Source organism: Dreissena polymorpha, unplaced genomic scaffold (assembly GCF_020536995.1).
Source record: "Dreissena polymorpha isolate Duluth1 unplaced genomic scaffold, UMN_Dpol_1.0 chrUn029, whole genome shotgun sequence".
NCBI classification, from domain to species: Eukaryota; Metazoa; Mollusca; class Bivalvia; order Myida; family Dreissenidae; genus Dreissena; species Dreissena polymorpha.
In genome coordinates, this window is record NW_026273343.1 from 228,237 (window position 1) to 250,971 (window position 22,735).

Sequence of the window (22,735 nt, forward strand, 5' to 3'; positions counted from 1 at the left end):
ACATGTAGGAACAATAACAAGTTTTTTTTCTAAGCAGAAGGAATGTAGGAAATTAGTATGGGAGATAATTTAGTTTCGTTTGATGTGTTATGGGTTCATACGCCCGTTCTGTTTACGTACCCTGACGGGACTTGTTCACGTACCTTGATAATACTGCACGATCCCGGTACTCTACGAAATCCAGAAGGCTTTAATGCAGATTTGCGTTTGCTTATTTGCATTTAAATGTATGTGCATTAGTATACACTTCCAAAATCGACTTTGCGTTAACTCATTACTTCACTTGAATAAACGGCTTTGTGGTCTCTTAGTTACAAACTGACGCGGTTGCTGCTTAAATGCCACATCTTCTTGCAATTTAGGAGAATCACTGAGTATTCGATAAAAATATATCATGAAACAAATCTGCTAGCGTCTTGGTGCTGATACATATCACTACATATCTATCTATAAGCGCACCCCGTCATATGAGTTTGTATGCTTGACATCAAAGCGGGCTGATATAGTTTGCTGCTGGTACTTAGTTTTCCAAAACAGTACAGATACACAATATATTAATAGGTTTTCATGAAACTGTTGTACTTAAACATTCAGCTCGTGTGAGTATAGATGCGTATAGACTGCATATGTATATTGCGTTTGTTAAGAATATTTTAAAGCACGCTTTTAAAAAAGCTTGCAGGTTTTAATGATTTGTGTTACGGAATATCTGTCATCATGGATTAATGTGTAATTTACACCGCGGAAACCGTGTTATGTTGTATTAAGCAATCTATTTGAATATCGATCTGGAAACCACTTTATAGTCTTAAGTTTATTCGGAATAATGTGATATAAGTATACTATAAAAAAAACGCGAAACTTCCGCTGTATCACTGCATAGGAAACCTTATAAGAATATGAAGTGCTTTATTTATGAAAGGGAACAATTCCTCTAAATGTTTTGGACAAGATACATACAATATTTTTAAAATGAGACCGCTGCATTTCAACGGTAACTGAAAAGAATCAAGGTGGTGGGGGATACTCTAGTAAAAAGGAGCCCTAAGTTTTACACTTTGCCCACCAATATTTGCCAAGTATTAACGTTTGAATTACGATAACGACAATATCATTACCGTTTAGAATTATATATCAATTGAAGAGAAGACATTTGAATAAATTGTCAAATTAAATAATCTAAGGTTCGATACAAACCAGGGAACTTTAGTTCATAATTTATGAGGTACATAGATATAAAAACCGAACAAATATGAACTACAATTTGCCTTTGATATAAAGCTTTAATGCATCGTATCGATTGATATTAGGATTAGCGTCGCACATTTCATTCATTACCTTATCTACTTGAAATCGTATTAAATGGAATCCAACCATTTTGATATGATAAACATTCATCCATATCCATTTTAAACTGAAACCAAACATAGTTTTCCCAATAAACAGTTATGTACAAGTGTATGAAAAAGGACTCTTTCAGATTCCTGGATATCAAACCTGGTATAACGTTAAATACTCGGGAGATCGTGATAAACTCGAATTTTAAAGGTTGGTTAGCGGAGAAAGATATTGAAACTCAAACAATCATAGTTACAATTGTTATTAATATGTATGTTAAAATCATCTGTATTCTTAGTAATGATTTACACGCATCAATTTGAAACCTCTTGCAATGACGTAGCATTTGTTCTGTGGAAAACTGACCGACATGCTGCTTTTATTCCGTTTTCTGAAATCTCAGTGTCTCGCTAATTGTGTTATATTTTTGTTATCAAAAAGAGTGTTTATATTATAACATCTTTGAGAATATTCACAAATATAAGAGATATTGTGTGAGTTTGTTTTTTCTAAAATATGTTGTCTTTGCAAAATAGAATGCTTTTTCTGAACTTCAGCTATAGTACATGATATTATAAGGCAAATATCTGTTTTCATTTTTTCGCGGTATTTTCACTTTCCGCAAAAAATACCAGTATAAAAGTTCCGTAGCAGTCGATTGTAGGAAACTTAAATATTTTTTTCGGAACTGCAAATCTTCATCCGAAAATATTGTCCATAAACAACACATAACATCCTGAATCCAAACGGCATAGAACATTTATATTTTTTGAAGGAACCATTGTTTTTAAATGTTGTTTCGAAATCAAGCTATAAAGATGGCCTGTCACTTTCATCTCTACCGTCGGAACAAGTGTCTTGTAGAAAAAAGGCGGGTCGAGAAATCGCGCGTTTCGTATGATATTACTGTTTTAACGTAGTTTCTATGATAGGCAAGTATTACTGATGATGCAGTTCCCATCCACCGTCTAAATTCAATCCAACTAGGATCCTTAATCTTATCTGAGACTATATATAATCGAATTTGCTATTTGTACGAGTTCTGTTTATTTTTCTTATCATTTGCTTAATCATTGGGTTGTAATTTGTGATTAAATATATGCACACATCAAAACAATAAATAATTTATTATATTGAAAAAGTGAGGGTTAGCAATGTGGTACTTCGCTTGAGTTCTTTGAAACTTCTGATTTGTCTGCGACGTTTTAATATGTACCGGTGGAAAGAGAGAAAAAATACAACCAAACATTCGGTTGTGTTTAAGCCTTATAAGAAACCACTCATTTCGACACTTGTCTGTTGAATACTCTGTCTGTTTTGTCTGCCAGTTGCCTTGATTTCGCCATCGATTTATAACCAAAAGGTATGTATTTCAGTAAGAATTAAAAAGAATATGCTGTTTTGTTTTTGTTTTCATGTTAGTTTATAGAAGTTCTATGTAGAGATTATATGACTCTAACATCTAATTATATCACAAAGATCTCACGATAAAAAAGAAAAGAAACTGTACAATTCGCAAAGAACAACATTAACTTCAAATAGTGTTTATGAATATAGCGCCAAATCCCGAAGAATATCGTGGTTGTAGCTCGAGAAGTCCCGTTATCTCCAACGGCTAGTAATCACAAATGTCGCGTGCTACTGCATGAGCCGGTAGGGGGCATCACGGTTCCTGCTTATGACCAGACGACTTGAGGAGCTATAAGAGACATTATAAAGAAGAGCTATCACACAAGTTACGAAGAATACCCCCCCCCCCCTTACCCATTTGTTAACAATGTGTCAGGAACCAGTATATAATATTGTTTACTGTTTACTGAAGTACGCTGCTTTTCCGGAAAAAAAGTTATTTTGATGTCTAAATCTGTATATATATCATGAGAACCCACGGCAGTGGCCAGTTTTAATCTTTGAAGCATCATGTAAACAAATTGTGTAGATTCCTATAATACTATGTTTCATATGAAATATTAAACCCGTCGGCCTTGTGTTTGCAAAAACTATGGTTAATTGAAGTTATTGTGACATAACCTTGCGACCTTCAGGGCATAGCCAGTGTTAACAAAATGGCAATAATTCGACAAAGCTTTGTAGAGAACTGCTAAACGATGTTACATACCAAATTTTAAAAAGTCGTAAACAATTTTGTTTAAGAGAAATTATTTACCTAAAAGAATATCATATTGATAATTAGGCCATATCATTTTTATATGAAAAGGGGGCATTACATTTGCATCTTCAACCTAAGGTGACAGAAAACCCACATGCATAAATACATGTCGTAAGAAACACAGCCTGTAAGTTTGAATGCTGTATGCTGAAAAGTGTAGCAGAACTCCTTCGGACAACATTTTATCTACTGACCAACAGACGGAAAGACTTCCTTGTTATTCGAGGTAACACCATTTACTTCGTTGATGTGGGTATACAAATAACGTTTAAGTGTTGATATCAGAAAAATATGTAAATACTGACCATATATAGACGTGTGGCAACCTGTACGCAAACAGCATTCAGTAAATGTAACGTGTCTTAAATACGAGAAAGAAAGCCATTCTTTAACCTCGGTCTAACAAAAAGTAGTAGTTATTGTCATAATTACGTTTGGAGACTATGCACTCCGCCGTGTTTGGCATAACATTTCCCACAGCTGAGAATTTCGCCGTGTCGATACTCTTCAAACAATACAAAACATATATTATAAAATGACATTTTAACATTACTCTTAACATATCACAACTTATTTAATGCACGAAAAAATCGTTCATTGCAAAAATAAATAAATAGTCGATATTTGTGTATGACGAACAAAGCAACACGTGTTGTTATAACAGATTATCCAAGAATTTGACGGCATGGTGTTATAAGCATATAGGATTTATTTTGATTTGTATCAGTGAATTTTAAAGAAATTGCAGGAAAAAAGCACACCGAGCATCACAACAATGAAAAAATTCAATACAATCAAAACTATTAATAAATCATCATACTTTTTTTCACAGATAATAAGTCCCGAAGATAAGGAACAAATTAACTTTAAATTTGTATTTGAATTAAATCGAGTCAATTTTGAATTCAGTCGAGAACGCGAAGACTGGCAACCAATCATCATGCGTTACCCCTAACTTCCGCCGACCGGGAAACGCCATATCGACTTCAGATAAGGTCCTAGTCGTCGACCATCGGCGCCGCTTTTCACGGAACTTCCTCCGGATCTGCGAGATCAAACGTTGCTATATAAACGATGTGTTTTTTAAAGTTTTAATAACTTTATTAATCTTTGCAATATACAAGTACAATTACGTGCACATAATTTACAAATTTTCATTTTTTTAAACAGTACATTTCTCTACCCAGGAATTCATTTTGGTATATATGTGGTTTTTCAACGCATTTCTTATCTTTTGTGCGTTAAGCAAGTGAAAACCTGTGCAAAATCTATCAATTCTTTTTAACACAGTTATGTCCCCTGTATGTAATAAATATTCGTTACCACACCACAATTTGTAAGAATCGATCGAATACCTTGAGCAAATACTGAACGGCAAAACGACACAGTCGCTATTGAAAATATTGATTTCCTCACATTCATTTCTAGTTAGAAAATACCTCTCCCTCGGGAATTTTATGCATTATGTAAATGATACTCCTGTATAAATGTTTAACATGGTGATTGATTAAAAATTATAAAGATTTATTAAAAGTTAAATTCCTTTTCTAATACAAATATTTATTATCTAACTTTCATGCGATGAAAGTTCACGTAATGAATCCCATTACGAACGTACTGGTTTATTACATTTTACTTTCATATTTCTGCTAATAGCTACGGACATATACTCAGAAAAACATTTCTTGATTGGTTATATAACAGTCAATAGAAGGTACGGTAACTCCCTAATGAAACAATTAAATATGTCCATTATTTCAGGGAAAACAAAGCGCGTTATGCCGCAGAAAAAGAATTATGTGTACATTTTAATGACCATTCGAAGGCAGCGACCCTAGGATAAGTACACAAAATTTTAAAGAACACTAGTGGCTTGCACAAATATAACTGTTTGTTTATTAATGATGATCATTCTGAATCGCTGAAATAATAAAGTGATAGTAATGATTGCCATCTTACAATTTGAAATACGTCTATTACTTACCTAGAGTTTAAACTACGCTGCAAACATTAATAGATTGAATGATTAAGTGGAAGTGAGGTTGACTATGCGTACAGTTATCCCTAGTTTGATACGTATAGGTCCCTGATTCCAGGGAGAAGCAATAGCTTGTTTTCATTTTGTTTTTCTTGCTATTGTAATTATATCAAAATCAAGTTCAAATGTTATTGTGTGTAAGTTAATACCGCATATATCATTACCTTTAACAAAAATCGAAATTCTATGAGCAGGCCCTTTAAACCCATACCTCGTCATTGCAGATGCAGTGCAGGAAGAATATGCACATCCCCTGCACGGTGTTAGCGATCACGAAGAAGTAGTGGAACACGACATTGATAGGGACCAGCAGACCAAGGATCCATGTGAGGCCCAACAGGGGCAGCAGCGTTAGCATCGCGCGGAGGCTTCCCCTGGGGGTATTCGGAATGATGATAATGATAACGATTAGGCTAATAATAATAATAATAATAATAATAATAATAATAATAATAATAATAATAATAATAATAATAATAATGATAATAATAATAATAATAATAATATATATGTTGTATGTGTGTTTAAAAAGTGTTACTTTGCCGCGTTTGATTTTCACGCGTTAATGACGCAAATATTGCTAAGTGTAAACATTTTACACGCTCATGAAAAAAAAAATGCCCATCCCCTTGGTTATTAACTGAACATTAATAAAATATAACGCAGTGTAATGGTTTCGCGATCGGCAGATGGTTAACACTCAGAATGTCACTGCGGTATACTCTGTGTGATTTGAGGAATATTATGTTGAGTTCATGAAAAGTGATCTTAAGGCATAGATATTTAAATATATTATATTTTCCCACTAGTAATTGAGCGACAAAAAAAAAACATCCCTAACGAAAACATTAACTTCACTGAAAGCAGCTTTCGTGCCACCTTTGGTTAGTACCTTAATCTGGCTAACTCCGTCTTTTCTGAAATGGTCTTCAATGTCAGAAAAACCTTCACCACCAGTCCCAGAACGAACATGTTCATCTGCAACATATCTTATTTAACACGTTGAAGAATATATTTGATAGAATTTTTGAAAATAACAAACACATACATTTATTTTATTTATTATTTTCAGTAGTTTTATACATTACGTCAGGTACATATTGATTACAAATGACGTGCTAAGCTAATAATCTGACGTATACGTAAACGTGTAAGATGTTCAACTAAACAGAACCAACCATTAATCCAGATCAAGAGTTCGCAAAGCTCCTATATATACTATGAAAAAGCTTTAAAGTAGTATTTAAATCTACAATATCAATAAAATCAATTATATTTAATTCTAGAAAGTACAGCATTTTCATAAATACCGATTCTTTTAAAACTTTACGCGGAAACAAACGGACATAATATATTTTTTTGTTTTGTTTTTTGTAACGTACGATGGGGAATTAATTGGCACCAATCCCATGGATTTATATGCAATCAGCGCAAGCGCTAAAAAATGAATGCTGGCATGTTGTTTATATTTGAATGTTTTGACATAGTTTAAATGGGGATTTACTTAGTATGTAACAGCACTTAATTTCCTAATACAAGTTCCTTCGTATTTGTCACTTTAGTATAGTCTGGTTATTGATATAATTATAGTGTTACTTGAAGACAAAATGTCAGATACTCAATAATATTAATTCGTTACTTAAATTGGTAAATTTATCTTTGAGGTTATATACCAGGACCGTATTCCGAAATTCTGTTTGAGAAAATTGTATTCCTAACATTTTGTTAACATGCTTTAGTCTTAGATGTTACGTTTAAATAGATACTTCATGTTTATATGTTAGGATTTAAAGATTTGGGTTCATGTTTAGTACCGGACTTCAAACAGACGAAGTATGTTTTTGATAGTCCCAATAATGTTATTTCTCATATGAGCTTTCTCCATCCCCTCCCCACTCCCTCGGCAGTTGAGTAACGGAAGTCACTTACCAGCACGACGACCAGCATTGGCCCCATGAAGGCCCAGATGAGGCCCTCTTTCACAGACAACCAGCAGCTGATAAACAAACGGATATCGCTCTGTGAAAACGGGGCTTTATGCAATTGCGTAGAGTGTCGCCCCGGATGTACAGTGCAGTACGCACAGGCCTATCAGGGGCGGCTCTTTCCGATTTATAGAATTGTTCGTTTAATGAAAGTCTATTCTAAACAAAAATCCAGTCTAGGTGGAAAGTGTCGTTCCTGGTTAGCCTATGCAGACTGCACAGGCTGAACTGGAACGACACTTTACGCACATGCATATAGCCGCGTTGTCTCAGAGCGAGGCTCAAAGAAAAAAATGTAATATGACAGCATTAAATTTGCTGTAGCAAAAATTGAACGATTAGAACTAAGCAGTTAAACTTTCTTGACCTTTCATTAATACCTCTGAAGAATGTCGACTTTAAATAATGATCATGTCCAGATATTTAAATATCGAAACTGCTGTCCTGTTGCCATTACCAGAAACGGGCAATATTAATTACCAATACATGTAGTGATTTACGTAAAACATGTATTTTTAGGTCCGATCCTAATAAATACCATCGAATGCTCGCGTTCAATACAAAGTATCACAAGTAATACAAGTATCTACACGTTTTGCACGAGTAAAAACAGAAAGGGTACACATACGTTATTGAGTTACATAGAATGTACATGTTTAACACACGATGCTGACACCAAAGAGTTCGACGATGTTTAAAACAGGGTACAGTCACGTACGTACACGTGTTCAATATTTGGTGAAAGCACGTGTATGTGTTGCAGGTACGTGAGTGTTCAACTCAATGTATGGACTTGTGCAGGTTTATTACAGAATACCATTGCAGGCGTATGCATATATACGGTTTTACCGTATACTCGTGGTTTACCGCACCTATACTGGGGTCCGTTTCCGTACTCCGGTGTACGGGCGGCAACCGAGATGATCACAATCAGAAGAGGAAGTCCCCATCCCAACAGGATATACTTGACGCGCATGTCCCGATGGTTAAATATCCCCTTCACGGATAGAACATATGTATTTTCGTGATAAACGCACACCAAATTTAAATGTTCTTTAATTATAAACGTGTTAGAAATCATTTTGTTTATATTCTCAAAATAGCATTAATGTTGAATAAAAAATATGTATCAGCGCAAAGTATTGGACAATATAGGTGCGTAAAAAGAGGATTTGAAGAAAGGCATGCTTTGTTTTTCAAAGCAAAAAAGATACTTTATGTAATTTATTACGGACGGCATCCCAACGATGATCAAACTGATTTATATTGGGCTACAATATCGGTTTGTGAGTATGCCTTGTTAAACAATAAGTCTGACCGCAAATACCGTCTGACCGCAAATACCGGTTTGATACTTCCGGTCTCACCTTTGTGCAGCACAGGTAGAGCGCGATGCCCTCCACGAGCATCCAGGAGAATGAGGCCATGAACAGGAAATGGAGCAGCACCGCAACCGCCTTACACGCCGCCTGAGAGTAAAAAGGTTAGAGTTTATATTTACAGTCTGCTTTTGATGTTGGTACATCTCCAGTCGACTTAAGCATCAAATCGTCTCTTAACACTTCGCTCAGTATGCAACCACGGCACATTGCCTTTTTCTTCATAGGTATGCCGGAGTGAAGATGGGCAAGTTCGGGAGTTATGTTTTGCTCAGAAATATTCAAGTGTGTGTGTGGGGGGGGGGGTCTGGGTGTTATTCGAGCCAAGGACCATCCGATTTCTATACGAGCTTTCTACCACTCCACAACGGTTCTCAGTAAAACAGGAATGTAGTTCCCATTCGATTTCGCAAAACAACTTGTTTCGGATCAGAAAATAGTTAATATTTTACTGCTGCTTATTCGCCCAACGACAACTCATAGTCGTTCCGCTGTGTTGCATTTTTATTCATGGTATCAGTACTTCACATCATTGTAAAATGGAGAATAATTTATCATTTATGTCAATGAACAAAAGTTTGTCAGATAAACAAAGATACAACTTTAACTATGAAGTGCCGATAGGTCTTGTTTTAGCCTTGTTCATTTGACTATCCCGCCCACCCCCCCACCCCGAAACCCGTACATTCTATCTTATTATATTGTATGTGTGCATTATATGTGTAATTGCTAACGCTTTGGTCACGCTGCAGCGATGATCAGCTGCAGAAGAACAAGCCCAGTAAACGATTGCTAATTCAGCTAGATGAAAATATTACATACGTGAGTATATGATACGAGATTTGTATGCTGATGAGATGCCCTATGAGGCGGAAAAACATGCCTTATGCGATTAGTTCTACCTGGTTCCGGTGTGCGTCGCTGGAGGACACAAAAACCAGCTGACCCATCATGAGCGCCAGGGAGAGGTTGAAATGTATCAGGATCTTCTCGTTACCCAGCATGCTGTTCCGAAAATAAGAGCCTCGTTCTTTTAAAACTGGTCTTTATGTATGTTCGTAAAAATGTGGTCCCAGATTAGCATGTGTAGTCCACACAGGCTGATCAGGGACGACACTCTGCGTTTTTATGGAAGTCTTTTCTAAACGAAAGTCCAGTTAAAGAGGAGAGTGTTGACCCTGATTAGCCTGAGCGACACTTTACGCATATGCATTTCGCTCAGTTTTCCTAGAACCAGGCCCATTAAATGATCGCTTTTTATAAGTGTGTTTCATGTCATGAACGTAATTACATTATCAATGTATAAGAGCAATACCAGTGTTTTTTTCAGAATACTACAACTTTGTGACGAAACGCTGTTTTTGTACTAAATCGCAGTAAGCATGGAATGCCAGTGAAATGATTGCAAAACGCCTATTTGGAACACGTTATCTGGTAAAAATGGTATCGGGATGAATTCCTTTACGTAATAATGATCTAACGTTGAAATGTCGGGGTTCTCGAAAAGCAGATTTTTTGTTTAGTCTTTGGAGAAAATATTATAGTAGATATCTCTAAACCATTTTGGGGCCGTACACAAAACGTATATGAACTTAAATGTAATCTAATAAGATGAGTAATGAAATATACATTTACTACAAAGTTCTCTGTTAAGAAAGTTTGAAAGTGTCGGTGTGGGAGGGAGATCACCTTCTTTAGGTAAACGTAAGCTATGATAGTCATAAGAGAGTTTGAAAGTGTCTTGGTGAGGGGGGAACATTTTCTTCAAGTACACGTAAGATATGATAGTCATAAGGAAGTTTGAAAGTGTCTTGGTGGGGGGGGGGGGGTCACTTACTTCAAGTACACGTAAGATATGTTAGTCATACGGAAGTTTGAAAGTGTCTTGGTGGGGGGTCACTTACTTCAAGTACACGCACGCTATGATAGTCATAAGGAAGTTTGAAAGTGTCTTGGCGGGGGTGAAATTACTTACTTCAAGTACACGTAGGCTATTAGGGTCATCAGTAGACAGGCAATAGAGAGGCTGCAGCCGACCGTGGTCAGAGTAAACAGCGCATGGCGGTTACCAAGTGACATCTAAAGTGCAGAAATGTATTATTACTATTTTTGTAAATGCGCCGGCTAATCTGAGACGACACTTTACGACTATAATGTGATGACGATGGTGATGAAAGTATTGGAAGTATTTTTATTATTTTGATGGGGACGATTATGAAAACGATGAATATGATGATGCAAATGATTTACGCCGTTTATGATAGTGAAGATGATAATGATGATCATGCTTTCAATGTCGTTTATTGTGAAAATTTTGACGGTGAGTATAATTGCGATTGTTTTGTTAATCATTATTGTGATTATGTGATGAGGATATAATAATATCAACATGTAAATCTGTTTTGTGTATACTTGTATACGCTACTTATCATATTTGTTATTTGATACTTTGCATGAATGAGAATGACAATGCAATCAATCAAGGCGGACATAAGAATGCAACTCACGTCCTTGGTTTCCACGTACATCACCAGCACAGCGAAGTTGGTTAGATGATTGCAAGTGCACGTGGTGTGCGAGGCGTTCTGATCCACCACCGTACATTCGGCACTCGACCAGGCACTGTTAGGGTTTGTTGAAAATAGTGTTAATTACTATTTTTATGACGGCACGCGAGGGAAGCAGCATTGTGAAAATTATACAAAAACAAACGGATTGTATACCATTTATAAAATCAATTGTTGTACCGAAAACTAACCGCGTCTGGTCTTTGCAAGAACTATTTGTTATATGCTAACGTATGCAAGCATAGTAAATGGGGCTTGATTCTATCTCCCAAATAACGTGTTGTACGAAAGTCTTGTATCGTAATGTGTTCTATAGTATGGTTCTTTTCGGTCTATTTATTACGTCTGAAGATGTATAGTTCAGTTTGAAAGACGTTACACGGACATTAGAAGCAACTTAAAAATAAATTTTATTATATAACAGCAAAATTCTAAAAACTTCAATTAAAATATCCTAATCAAACATGCAACAGAGTTAATCAAAGTTAAAATCCACATGCACTTACCTCTTGGCAAAATCCCAGAAGACGCATTCCCTCGAGGCTTCTTCTTTATGCTGTATAAATATTATACGATTGCATCGAGATATGAGCGTGTTGTATGGTGTGCATGTACATCTTTTTTGTACAGCTCTTAAACGAGTTAATGCCAACAGTTACGACATTATGTTAAGATAAGAAAAATGTAGCTTACTAACTTATCCGCTGTAATTAACGCCAGTTAAAAGTCAATTCAAACACACGTCAAATTAGTTTAAGATATTGGAGGCCAAATCGAGTACAATAAGAAATAATACTTGTGTTCATTTAACGGTGCAGCGATTTTATTAGAACTTAAAATGACAGTAGAAGTGCTTTTAGATTGAAGTAACACCACCTTTTGACTGCAAAACACACGAAACAAGAGGTTTATTCTTAGTCATCCCTTGTAAACAGTACATATTTAAATGTAAAGTCTTTATACGGATACAGTCGTTTATGTAAAATATTGATTTAATACGATATTATGTTTCTTTGAATCTACATGGTTACTTCCATGGCATTCTATGAAGTTTTATCTTCCCAAACCAGCAACCTAAAGATTTTGGTTGGCAAATAAATGTTACGTTGTAAAGTCAACAGGATTTGTCTACCTAAAATAGTATGTGCGGACTTAAATTAATATCAGTAAGTCTTATACAAATTGACCTTTATTTATGTAACTATTCTTATATGTTTGTTAGATCGCCGAGATTTCATTTATACGATGAGATTTGCATATCATTTATATGAATCAAATTATTGTTTTTGGGTTCTGTTGTTCAATACACATCTTTTAAGGAGCAATTATCATACCTTCGATACAAAGGTTTTCATTTCAAACGTGATCGCACTAGCTGTATCCAAAGAACGCTTTTTGGTCCTGTTTCCTGCAAAACAATTAGTTTCGCAGTGTTATGTTGCATTTTAAAAATCATTTGTCCGTGTGTTTTATTTTGGTCTCTGTTATAAGATTTTCTAGTGGTTACATGTACAGGTATATACTTTTTTATTTCATTTATATTTAATAAACACGAATAATTATTTGATTGTGTGTAGATCAAAATTCTTACGATTTGTCATTTTTCCTCAATTGACAGAATCGGTGGAAAATTGCGGACTTAATCTTGAAATAGTTCCGACGCGCCATTCGAGAATTCAGTTTACCATTAAGTGTATACCCTATCATGTTAAATTATGTGCATGCACTGATACCTAATTACCATTCATTGCATACACTGCGATCTAGGCGCATTTTATAGCGTGCACCGTGAATTGGGTACCATTACTGACATAAACTGTGACCTACGTACAATAAATTGCTTAGCCTGTAACATATATACGGTGAATTACATAAACTGTTACCTACATACCATTAACGTCACGACATACTAGTTTGAATCCCTATTGTAGTTTAACGTAAAACGTTCAATATTAGTAAAGAAAAAATATTGTGAACGTTGTAGCTATTATAGGTATACATTTTCCTTGAATGCATTTAAGAAATGAAAACGGTGGGTCATGAGATAGAGAATAGTATGTTAAGATGATTTGTTTATACCATTGCACATATCATATAGTTAGTATATTGTAACCTCCAATGCGTTGACTGTGACCAATTACGTACATTCAAAAGCATGCACTTGGGCAAACATACAACTAATTGCATGATCTGAAACCTACGTACCATTTATTGAGTACACTGTGACCGCCATCACGTGACTGCTTACGTGCGCATTTGTTGCATTAACGAACGACTTTACGCCGTGATATGTAACGGTTGATATTCGAATACCTGCAATTTTTGTAAACAACCAGAGATGTCTAAAACCTTATAAATAATGCAAAACATATACAGAGCCGCATCTTCAACACTAATGTTTAATTCATTTGCAACCAAAAAAAATCAAGAAATATTAGAATCGAAATAAAATAAACAAAGCCGCTGTTAGTTAGTCAAAAAAATAGTGTTGTCCTTAGTTGTTTTCGCTCTAATACAATATTAATTGCGAAGCGTTAAAACTCCAAAGCGTTACTAATAAAACTGCGATATGTCATACATTTATGTCTTCAAAAAACAAACATCGATTAATGAAATATCCGAATATTCATTAACACATTATTAAAGATTATACATCATAAAGAAGAAAACAGAGGAACAAACCTGAGGTATTTAGATAGTTAAATATATTTCCAGTAAGTGTAGCTTTCATGTCTGAGCCCGGTTTGTCTACCACGGTGACAACTTGTCCAGCCGTTTGGTCGCATGACCTCACAACGTGGCTGGAAAAGTCTTAAAACGGAAGAAATATTCACTCATTTATTTTAAGTACGTTTACTTAGGTGTGTACATTGGTTGTTAGATGTTAGCTGTTACGCACCTGATCTTCATGACATTTTTACATTAGAATGCATGTTTACGAACTTGCTTTGCATCATATTTAATTCATAGATATGCGCTCGGACTTTAACAGATGTTAAAATCATAATGTACTGATTTTCACCAGATATGCCCAAGACTTTCCATGCGATCGTCCTACAATAAAAGCCTTACCGTTCTCCTATGCGCGTTGATTTCTGACAAAACTTTATTAAACAATCCGACTTGAAACTATACCAAGTTTGGCTCCGTATGTATGATACTGTCTTACTAATACTGTTTGTGCTGATATCAATGCGATCCCGAGGGGTATCCAACTTGTCTGCTAGATGTTCTGCAACGACCATTATGTCCACGAAAGCATCTCCCTGTTTATTACATACAGCAGCTTAATGTTCCGACAAAAAACAACAAATTGCAACCATCTGGCTTACAGCTCTATAGAAACACACGTACATGACACTATGTGAAATGTTTTGAGTTCCATATCGCAACAAATATGATGTTACAAAAGTGTTGATTTTGTTTACAAGTGTCGTGTATCTTAGATGCACGTACCAAATTACGCATCGCTTTATTTGAGGTTGCAACAAGAAAGGCAAAAAAGTACATGCACAATCACTCAAGGCTACAGCACTCCGTATGCAAGATAAACACATGTTTTTAAATGTTTACAGAAAGGATTCGACTTTTGTCATAACATTTTTTGTATTATAATAAATAATTTGCAACAAGGTTATCTACTCAAACATGCACAATTTTTAATGAACTGTTTTGGATATACTGAAACCCAAATGTCAAAACTCTCTTTTATAAACTCCAATTTACATGTATTGCAATGATTTAAATACGCAGAACACTTTGTCCCTGAAACAGTGGTTTTAAAAACAGTAAAATTGTATTTTGAATGTATAACAAAGCAACCTTAAGTTGACTTGATTCAGCCAAGGCACTGCTGCTAGCGACCGTGTTGGAAACAGTAACACCAAATTCCTGGAAAATAACACTGTTGGGGATGAAAAAAACTTACAATAATATACGTTTAATATAAAAATGAACAAAGATTACATTTTGACCGAAAAGCTGCTAATTTGTTTAATTAAATTCTCATTCTGTTGACATAATAAAACACGAAATCGTAAACAAATATGTACTTTTAGAGATGCGGGAATAACGAGAAAAATGAAAACTAGTACATGAAAGAAAATATCGTTAACGTATGAGATCCTTTGCTCTACAGGACATCAAGTAGTCTGCTTTTCAAAACCTTAAAATACAGCTGCCTATTAAATAACATGAGTTTTATGAAATCATAACATGATTATTTCGAAAAAGCGTAGTTCAAGCGAAATCTAACCTCGATGGTTGTTTGGTTGACGCGGGGTTTGTCCTTCAGCGCTTTCAGCAGACGTGTCAGATTGCTCAGTTCCGGTGAACTGATGACGTGATTTTCCGTGAGAAGCGGTAAATGTAACCGAGAAACATTTGTACGTAAACGACCATTTTCCGCTTCCGCGTTCTCTTCGGAAACGTGGAATGAAACCTCTGTGATCGGCACGGAACTGTTCTGGCCCCCCGGAGAGCCGTTTATCAAAGCGCTGATGGGATGCCCAACGAAAAGTCCCGGAAAAGGAAGAGGCGGTGGCTTGTTTGTCGCCACCGTTGACGACATTTGCCTCTGCAATGAAATGTTTCCTTTTTCTGCTTTTTCAAAAATCTCGTTTAGAAGCTCAGAAAATTCTATTGTTTTCGTACCGTTTTCCCCGTCTGGAACGTTTTGCAGAATTTCGTTGCTGAGCAAGCCAATTTGTGATGTTCGGTTGCAGATTTTACTGGCGTCACCGTCGCGGCATTCGGAAGATAATGTTTGAACAGGAGGTGTTGTTGATGACGACGTCAGTGACGACGTCAGTTTGTCATTTGAACACGTAGAAGCTGTTGAGAAGGTTGGAATGCTGTGGTCTTCCTCTGACATAGTGTCAGCTAATGTTCCATTGACATCGCTTTCCGTCGATTCCGACGATGTTGTTGCCACGTGCGAAGTACTTGCATTTATAGACAAGACGTTCTCGTTTAAATTCAAATCTTTGACCGACATATCTGTTTGCGCTACATCAATATTATTCATTTCACGTGCATTCGCAGCATGAGTTTCATTGTCAATAGTAAGATTGTCGGTGTTAATGTTTCCAATCTGATCTAATGCATAGTTGACGAAAGCTTCAGTTGACACGATATACGTGGAGTGGTATGATGTCCCAATCGGCGCATCGTTAGGACCAGAGTCGGATGGTGGATCGTGTCGCTCGCTGAGAATCGGTTGCACTTCGCTATCACATCCTTTATTATATCCTTCGATTGAGAACGTATACTAATTTAACTACTACAATAATTATGTACATTCGTTTTATAATGAAATCATAATATATAAAAAATATTTCTACATCAGTAGGCTGGTGAAAAATATGTGTATGTGTATGCAATTACGTGTAAGATAAAAAAAAATAATGGCATTAATTGACTTTGCTGTTCACCATAAATGAAGCACGAACTGTCACTAAAAGCGAAAGACTCTCCTTCCTAGAAGAGTTGTCGTTCGTTACGCATACACACTCTGTATAAACGGGACTTGTTATCAGTTTGGCCAAATGATACTTTCCAAGAAGTTGACATGGAGCAAATATGAGCATATAAGGATAATAAGGACAGTTTTTAAAATTATATGTTTGTTTCTTTTTTATCATAAACCAAACAATTTAGCAATCAATAAATCATAACAAAGCAGAATTATAGAATATAAAACGTTTGGGCGTATATTCTAATTGTAAAAATAAAGATTGAATATGTAAGTTTCAAAATAATTTTTTTTTTAATTGTAAACAAATGCTCAATTTAATGTTGATGTGTGTTTTACTTGTGAAATATGTACTGTATTGCATGCATATGTTTGAAAAAAAAATACTTCATGTTGTATAGTTAATAATTCAATTTATAGTATATAATACACTGCTTATGACGAAGTTTAATTTCCACACTTTAAAATAGCATATGTTACATGATTTCGTTTTGCAAAAAGAAATATCTAACCACGATACTTTTTGCCAGAAACTTTAACGTCCTGTATTAGTAGCAAATATCGGCCTATTCTAAAGATCAGGGACAACTTTCAGACAGGCTGACCGCGTATAGACCTTTAGATCTTACGAGTTAAATGACATTACTATTTCGATGAATGACAAAACGTTGTATCCATCGCTTTAAGGTGTGATATTGATATATTATCAGCATACCCATTTACTTTTTTGTGCGTTCCTTCATATACGCCCATATAAAAATATGGCTTATTATGGGAACACCTGCGGTGGGTTGCGGCGGGGCGGCGGCAGAAACGATGGCCACTCAATATTTCAAAAAGTTTCAATCAGATTATCATAGAACTTGTGAAACGCTTTAACATTGGCAAATAAACATTGTTCGCTATATAACTCAAATAGTTGTACTCATCTATAAGGACGTCACTTTTCAAACAAGTTTGCTCACCAGATCGCCAGAGAAAAAATCAAATTTTAACTTTATCCGGATCAAGGCTAATAAAGGTTCTCTTATTCCATGCAATAACTTTCTCTTGAATAACTTTAATGACGCTTTACATATGGTTAGCGAAAATAGACACCCAGATCTGAATAAAATGTGGGGCTCGTAAAGTCAATGGAAAGAACAAGTGTCGAATGTTGCTTTTGTGTTATAATTTTGTTTATAGATAACTTGCAAAGAGGCTCGAGTTCCGCCGATCGAGTAAAGGTAAACATCACTGAAGCTAATAACATAAATACCTGACTTGTTACTACATTTTTCGGCCATCCGGTATTATTTCAAACTCACTGTTAACATACCTTTAATGGGTTTTTTTGGTGACACATTGGATATTGTGTTAATGTTATGATTTATTATTAAACCACGTGAGTAAGGACTAAATTTCGATTCAGCTTCATATTTTAATGGAATAAGACTGATTCCAGGCAACCATGCTTTTTTAAAATAAGACTTGCTAACCATTTTCGCATACAGTTACATTCATTGGTGTACTGCAATCCTCCAGGTAGAGCGAACCATGTTTCAGCGTAATACAGCGTTTATCATCGTTGATAGTGTCGTTCACGTCAACAACGCGCTCGTTCAGCGATTCGCGCCAAGTTCCTGGACGAGAGAGCCAATCAAAGTAGCGAGAACTTTGATTTACGTGAATCACAATTGCGCCGATGAACACTGTGGTCGCTTGTGCTGAAATTTTCGTTCATGACTATAATTTGTATGTTGTTATTCTTGTTAGTTATTTTACACACAAAAATGGTTTTTGGAGCTCTTGTATGTTCGGCTGGCTTGTAAGACCATTTTTGTAAAATGAAGCATTTCCTATTTCAAAAAGTGTGATTTAGAAATAAGAACATTTGGTCAGATTTAACTTCAAGCTTTCTTTTGATATGTTTATATTGTGACTAGTTAATGGAGCAATATTGATTAAAATGTTGCCGATTCATACAAAGTCATGGTAAATTTTGCTTATAATTACATATAAACAACATGACATTCATCGAACAACTTATTTATTTAATATTGACAATTTAAAATTTAAAACTAGTATACACTCACATATGTTTAACACACGCAGCGTTTCAATGGCATATACAATGTCACTAAACGTAAATATGGCGCCGCCGTCAGTTCGACATGTCCTGTTCGCATACGTAAAGTTGCCGCCACCGACGGTCCATATACATTTCTCATCCAAAATGCGGAATGCCGGAGAGGACAAAACTGGAAAGACAAAGAGTGTGGTTAAGTCATGCAGATTTAGTTCACAAAATATTTTTACAAGGATCTGGGCCAATAAAACCGAGGTTACGAGCGAAAAAAATAGAAATTCTTGTTAATAAAACCTCAACCAAAGCAGTTCATATTTTGTTCATTATTACGAAATAATTATGTTAAACGGATTCATAGCTTTATCTTGTTAAATGCATCTTTATACACTCCGGCCCATCGTTTGTTTGATAAAACAAAAACAACAGATTGATCTTTTCAATACATAGAAAACCATATATCTGCTCAACTAATACAAACAAATGAAAATTCAACAATTTTTTTTCTAAATAATTTTTTTTTTCATGATGCAGATATAATAAACAAAGAAAGGCTATCTTTCCCATTGTCATGCTTGTATTCTTTTTACGCCTCAGATTGAATATATTTGAATAATTTGTACATATTAAAGATAAGTTATTTATCTAAAAATATAATAATATAAAAACATAAAACAAAAGTTTGATTTTGTTTAATTTTGAAACGAAATAACATTTTTAAATACCAATTATAATAATTACATGATAGCATAATATACTTAAATTAAAAAAAATATATGAGTGGGGATGTTACATCAAATGCAATAAAATACCAAATACGACATACTTGAAAATGGAAAAAATGATCCGAACATTTTGCGTTTAGCTTTGAATTCACATATTTGTTCAATATGTGATGAAAGTAAATTATCGAATAGAAATTGAATAATTTGAACTTGTGATGTTTAATTAGAAAGAATCAGAAGGGTGTTAAAATAAATCGGCTACGTACCTGCATAGCTAACCAGCGACATCGATATTAACAGAAAAAATCTCATTTTCATTCAACACTAGGTCTCGAAAGTCGCATTTTATGAGCCAAACTACTTTTATTTAAAAAACAAAAGAAAATAATATATACTGCTGTAATCGCGTTCTGTTCATATTACTATGTATCTGTTCCTATTCAATTAAAGCTTTTTTAAGAATTTACGGGACTAATATTATCCTCCACATCACAGAAAAAACGTTCTGAACGTTGTTGCGCATTAAAAGACAGTCGTGAAATGATTGCTTCAGAAATCAAACCCGACACAATGCAGGACATTAGCAATCAATTATTAGAGATAATCGGAACAATTATAAATATGTGTTTGACGAAATTTCATTAGTGTCATCCACACGTCCTGCAATCGCATATAAATCTGATATGAGCGATCAAATAGCGTTTATCTTGTATGCCCGCATCCAAAACATGTGTCGATATCGCACCATTTGGCGACGCTACTGAAAGGCGACAGTATTTATTTGTTTGCTTAATGAAGTATTGTCAATAGTGTTCAAAGTATCAAACGCTGATTATTACCGTTGGAAGCCGAGTTGTTGGCTTATAAGAAAATAAATCAATGCATATATTGGTGCTGTCATATTTGTTCCCAGTTTCATTTCTCTCTATAACTGTTACTTTTCACGACACGTCTAAATAAAACCATAAACCAATTTTAGGTCTTAAATAAATGTTTAAAAAATAATTACATGTTTTTGTTATTTTATTATTGGATGATAAAGACATTAAATCGCATCTAATGGTAAAGGAATAGTTTCTATATAACATCATATGATAAATTTAAATATTATATATATATATATATATATAATGAATATGATTATTACCGATTGCTCTGTGACACACGTTAGTTTCTGTTCAGTGTCTCTCTTCAAATATAAGTTGTGTAACAATATGTCTAAACATAATTTACGTTATGGTCATGTAGTGATATTATATTGTTATTGTTACAAAATTCCAGTGAACACGTGGAGACTTTTCTAACGCAACACTTTTCAAACTTGAATATCCCAATTATGAGTAAAGAATTTGTTTAAAAAATATATGTAATCACTTGACACTATTATGAGAAAACCCACGACAAAATCATTCATCCGCGATGATTGGACGTTAAGTTCGTGGGACATGTATAGTGTTATCTCTTTCACTTGACAATGGTGGAACGCACTATTGATCTAATATTATCAAAGTAAGTTTACTTACTCGTATTTTCTAGTTTAAGACATTCTTTTCTTAGCTGTTTTGCCTGTCCGTACATTTATTCGTGTTTTTCTATAGATACAGGCAAGTCGGTATGTTTCTGGATATAGTTCAAATTGTGTTTGTCTCTTGATTTATTAGAGTTTGTTTTCTTCTGGTCAAATGTACGGTAAATTTATCTACTGATCACAATATCAATGAGTAAATATTAAATGTTCAATTGATTTGAGTGAACTGGCAATTTCATCTTTACAAAAAGGGACTTGCTTAGACTGTACTATTCCTCATTAATTTTTCGATTGAATCACTTAGTACAACATGCATTTATGCGTTATAGACAGACATTCGGACACTGAAGTGTTGCCACAAGTATGTGTTCTTGACACACCATGTGTGTGTTTATTTTGTATTCAAAATAATCAAATTAATCAGCAATTACATAAGTGTCATAACTTAAGTGTAGCCAATCGAACATAAAAGCACAGAACTCGCGTCATGAAAAAATGAATTAGTCTAGTAAATATTAGTTTCAGTAATTATATATTATCAGCAAAAAAGTAAGTGCTCTTATGATATGTGTATGATTCTCTGAACTTGCAGAACGATATTCTAAGAAAATGAAATAAAATGCAACATGCCTATACAGGATTTCAGACCTATTCAATAATTTACTCTTAAAACTGAAGATATCTGCACAAAGTGCCAGAAATATTGTCGTTCATGCACTAAAGCTTTACAAATGTATTTCATTAACTTGATATATTTGCAAAACTAAAGATTTAACTTTGTGTTCACGTTCTGCACAGCCCCTTTTAACTCAAGTGAACCCCGTTGATCCTGCACCCTGATATAGACAAGCATTCTCAAAAAAGTACACCCTACAAAAATCAGATATCCGAGCATAGAGGTGATCTGCCGGTAATGAGAACATGTTAAATACAAATTATTTATTGTATCCTTTTCACGTACACAGAAGTATTTGGAATAAAAGAGCAAGTAAGATGGTTTCTACAGATGTCTAAGAAAGCCTTATCATAAAACAAAGATTCGTGTTTTGAACAATTCATCTAACAACATAAGCGTGGAACATTAAAATTCAGTGTGTGTTTTTCGCATGCTACAACAAATTACATGATATATGTGTTGGCAATGGTTTTCATATAGCGTTATTTCATGAGTCTTTTGTAACAATGTTTTAATAAAAATCTAATCAGTATTCTTTTTTTCATGAAGTTATTTATTCATACTTCATAAAAACAAACTTCATATAGATTGCGTAAATACTAACAAATATGCTACGTATGGTTAATTATCGCACCATTTGGCGACGCTACTGAAAGGCGACAGTATTTATTTGTTTGCTTAATGAAGTATTGTCAATAGTGTTCAAAGTATCAAACGCTGATTATTACCGTTGGAAGCCGAGTTGTTGGCTTATAAGAAAATAAATCAATGCATATATTGGTGCTGTCATA

The 22,735-nt window shown here is 34.8% G+C and overlaps 1 protein-coding gene across 1 annotated transcript; it reads right to left on the reverse strand.

The window, feature by feature from the left end:
- Window positions 1-2,487: 2,487 nt before the first annotated feature.
- On the reverse strand, window positions 2,488-20,171 carry LOC127863712 (adhesion G-protein coupled receptor D1-like). Its single transcript, XM_052403332.1, has 21 exons — window positions 20,007-20,171; window positions 19,026-19,190; window positions 18,429-18,656; window positions 15,733-16,727; window positions 15,300-15,368; window positions 14,647-14,743; window positions 14,160-14,288; window positions 13,683-13,790; window positions 12,812-12,885; window positions 11,984-12,033; window positions 11,418-11,532; window positions 10,886-10,989; window positions 9,813-9,915; window positions 8,899-9,000; window positions 8,404-8,528; window positions 7,476-7,542; window positions 6,439-6,524; window positions 5,758-5,920; window positions 4,458-4,553; window positions 3,941-4,013; window positions 2,488-3,037 (listed from the first exon to the last, which is right to left on the reverse strand). The coding sequence occupies exons 1-21, from the start codon at window positions 20,056-20,058 to the stop codon at window positions 3,015-3,017; spliced, it is 3,024 nt and encodes a 1,007-aa protein (XP_052259292.1). The 5' UTR covers window positions 20,059-20,171; the 3' UTR covers window positions 2,488-3,014.
- Window positions 20,172-22,735: the final 2,564 nt, after the last annotated feature.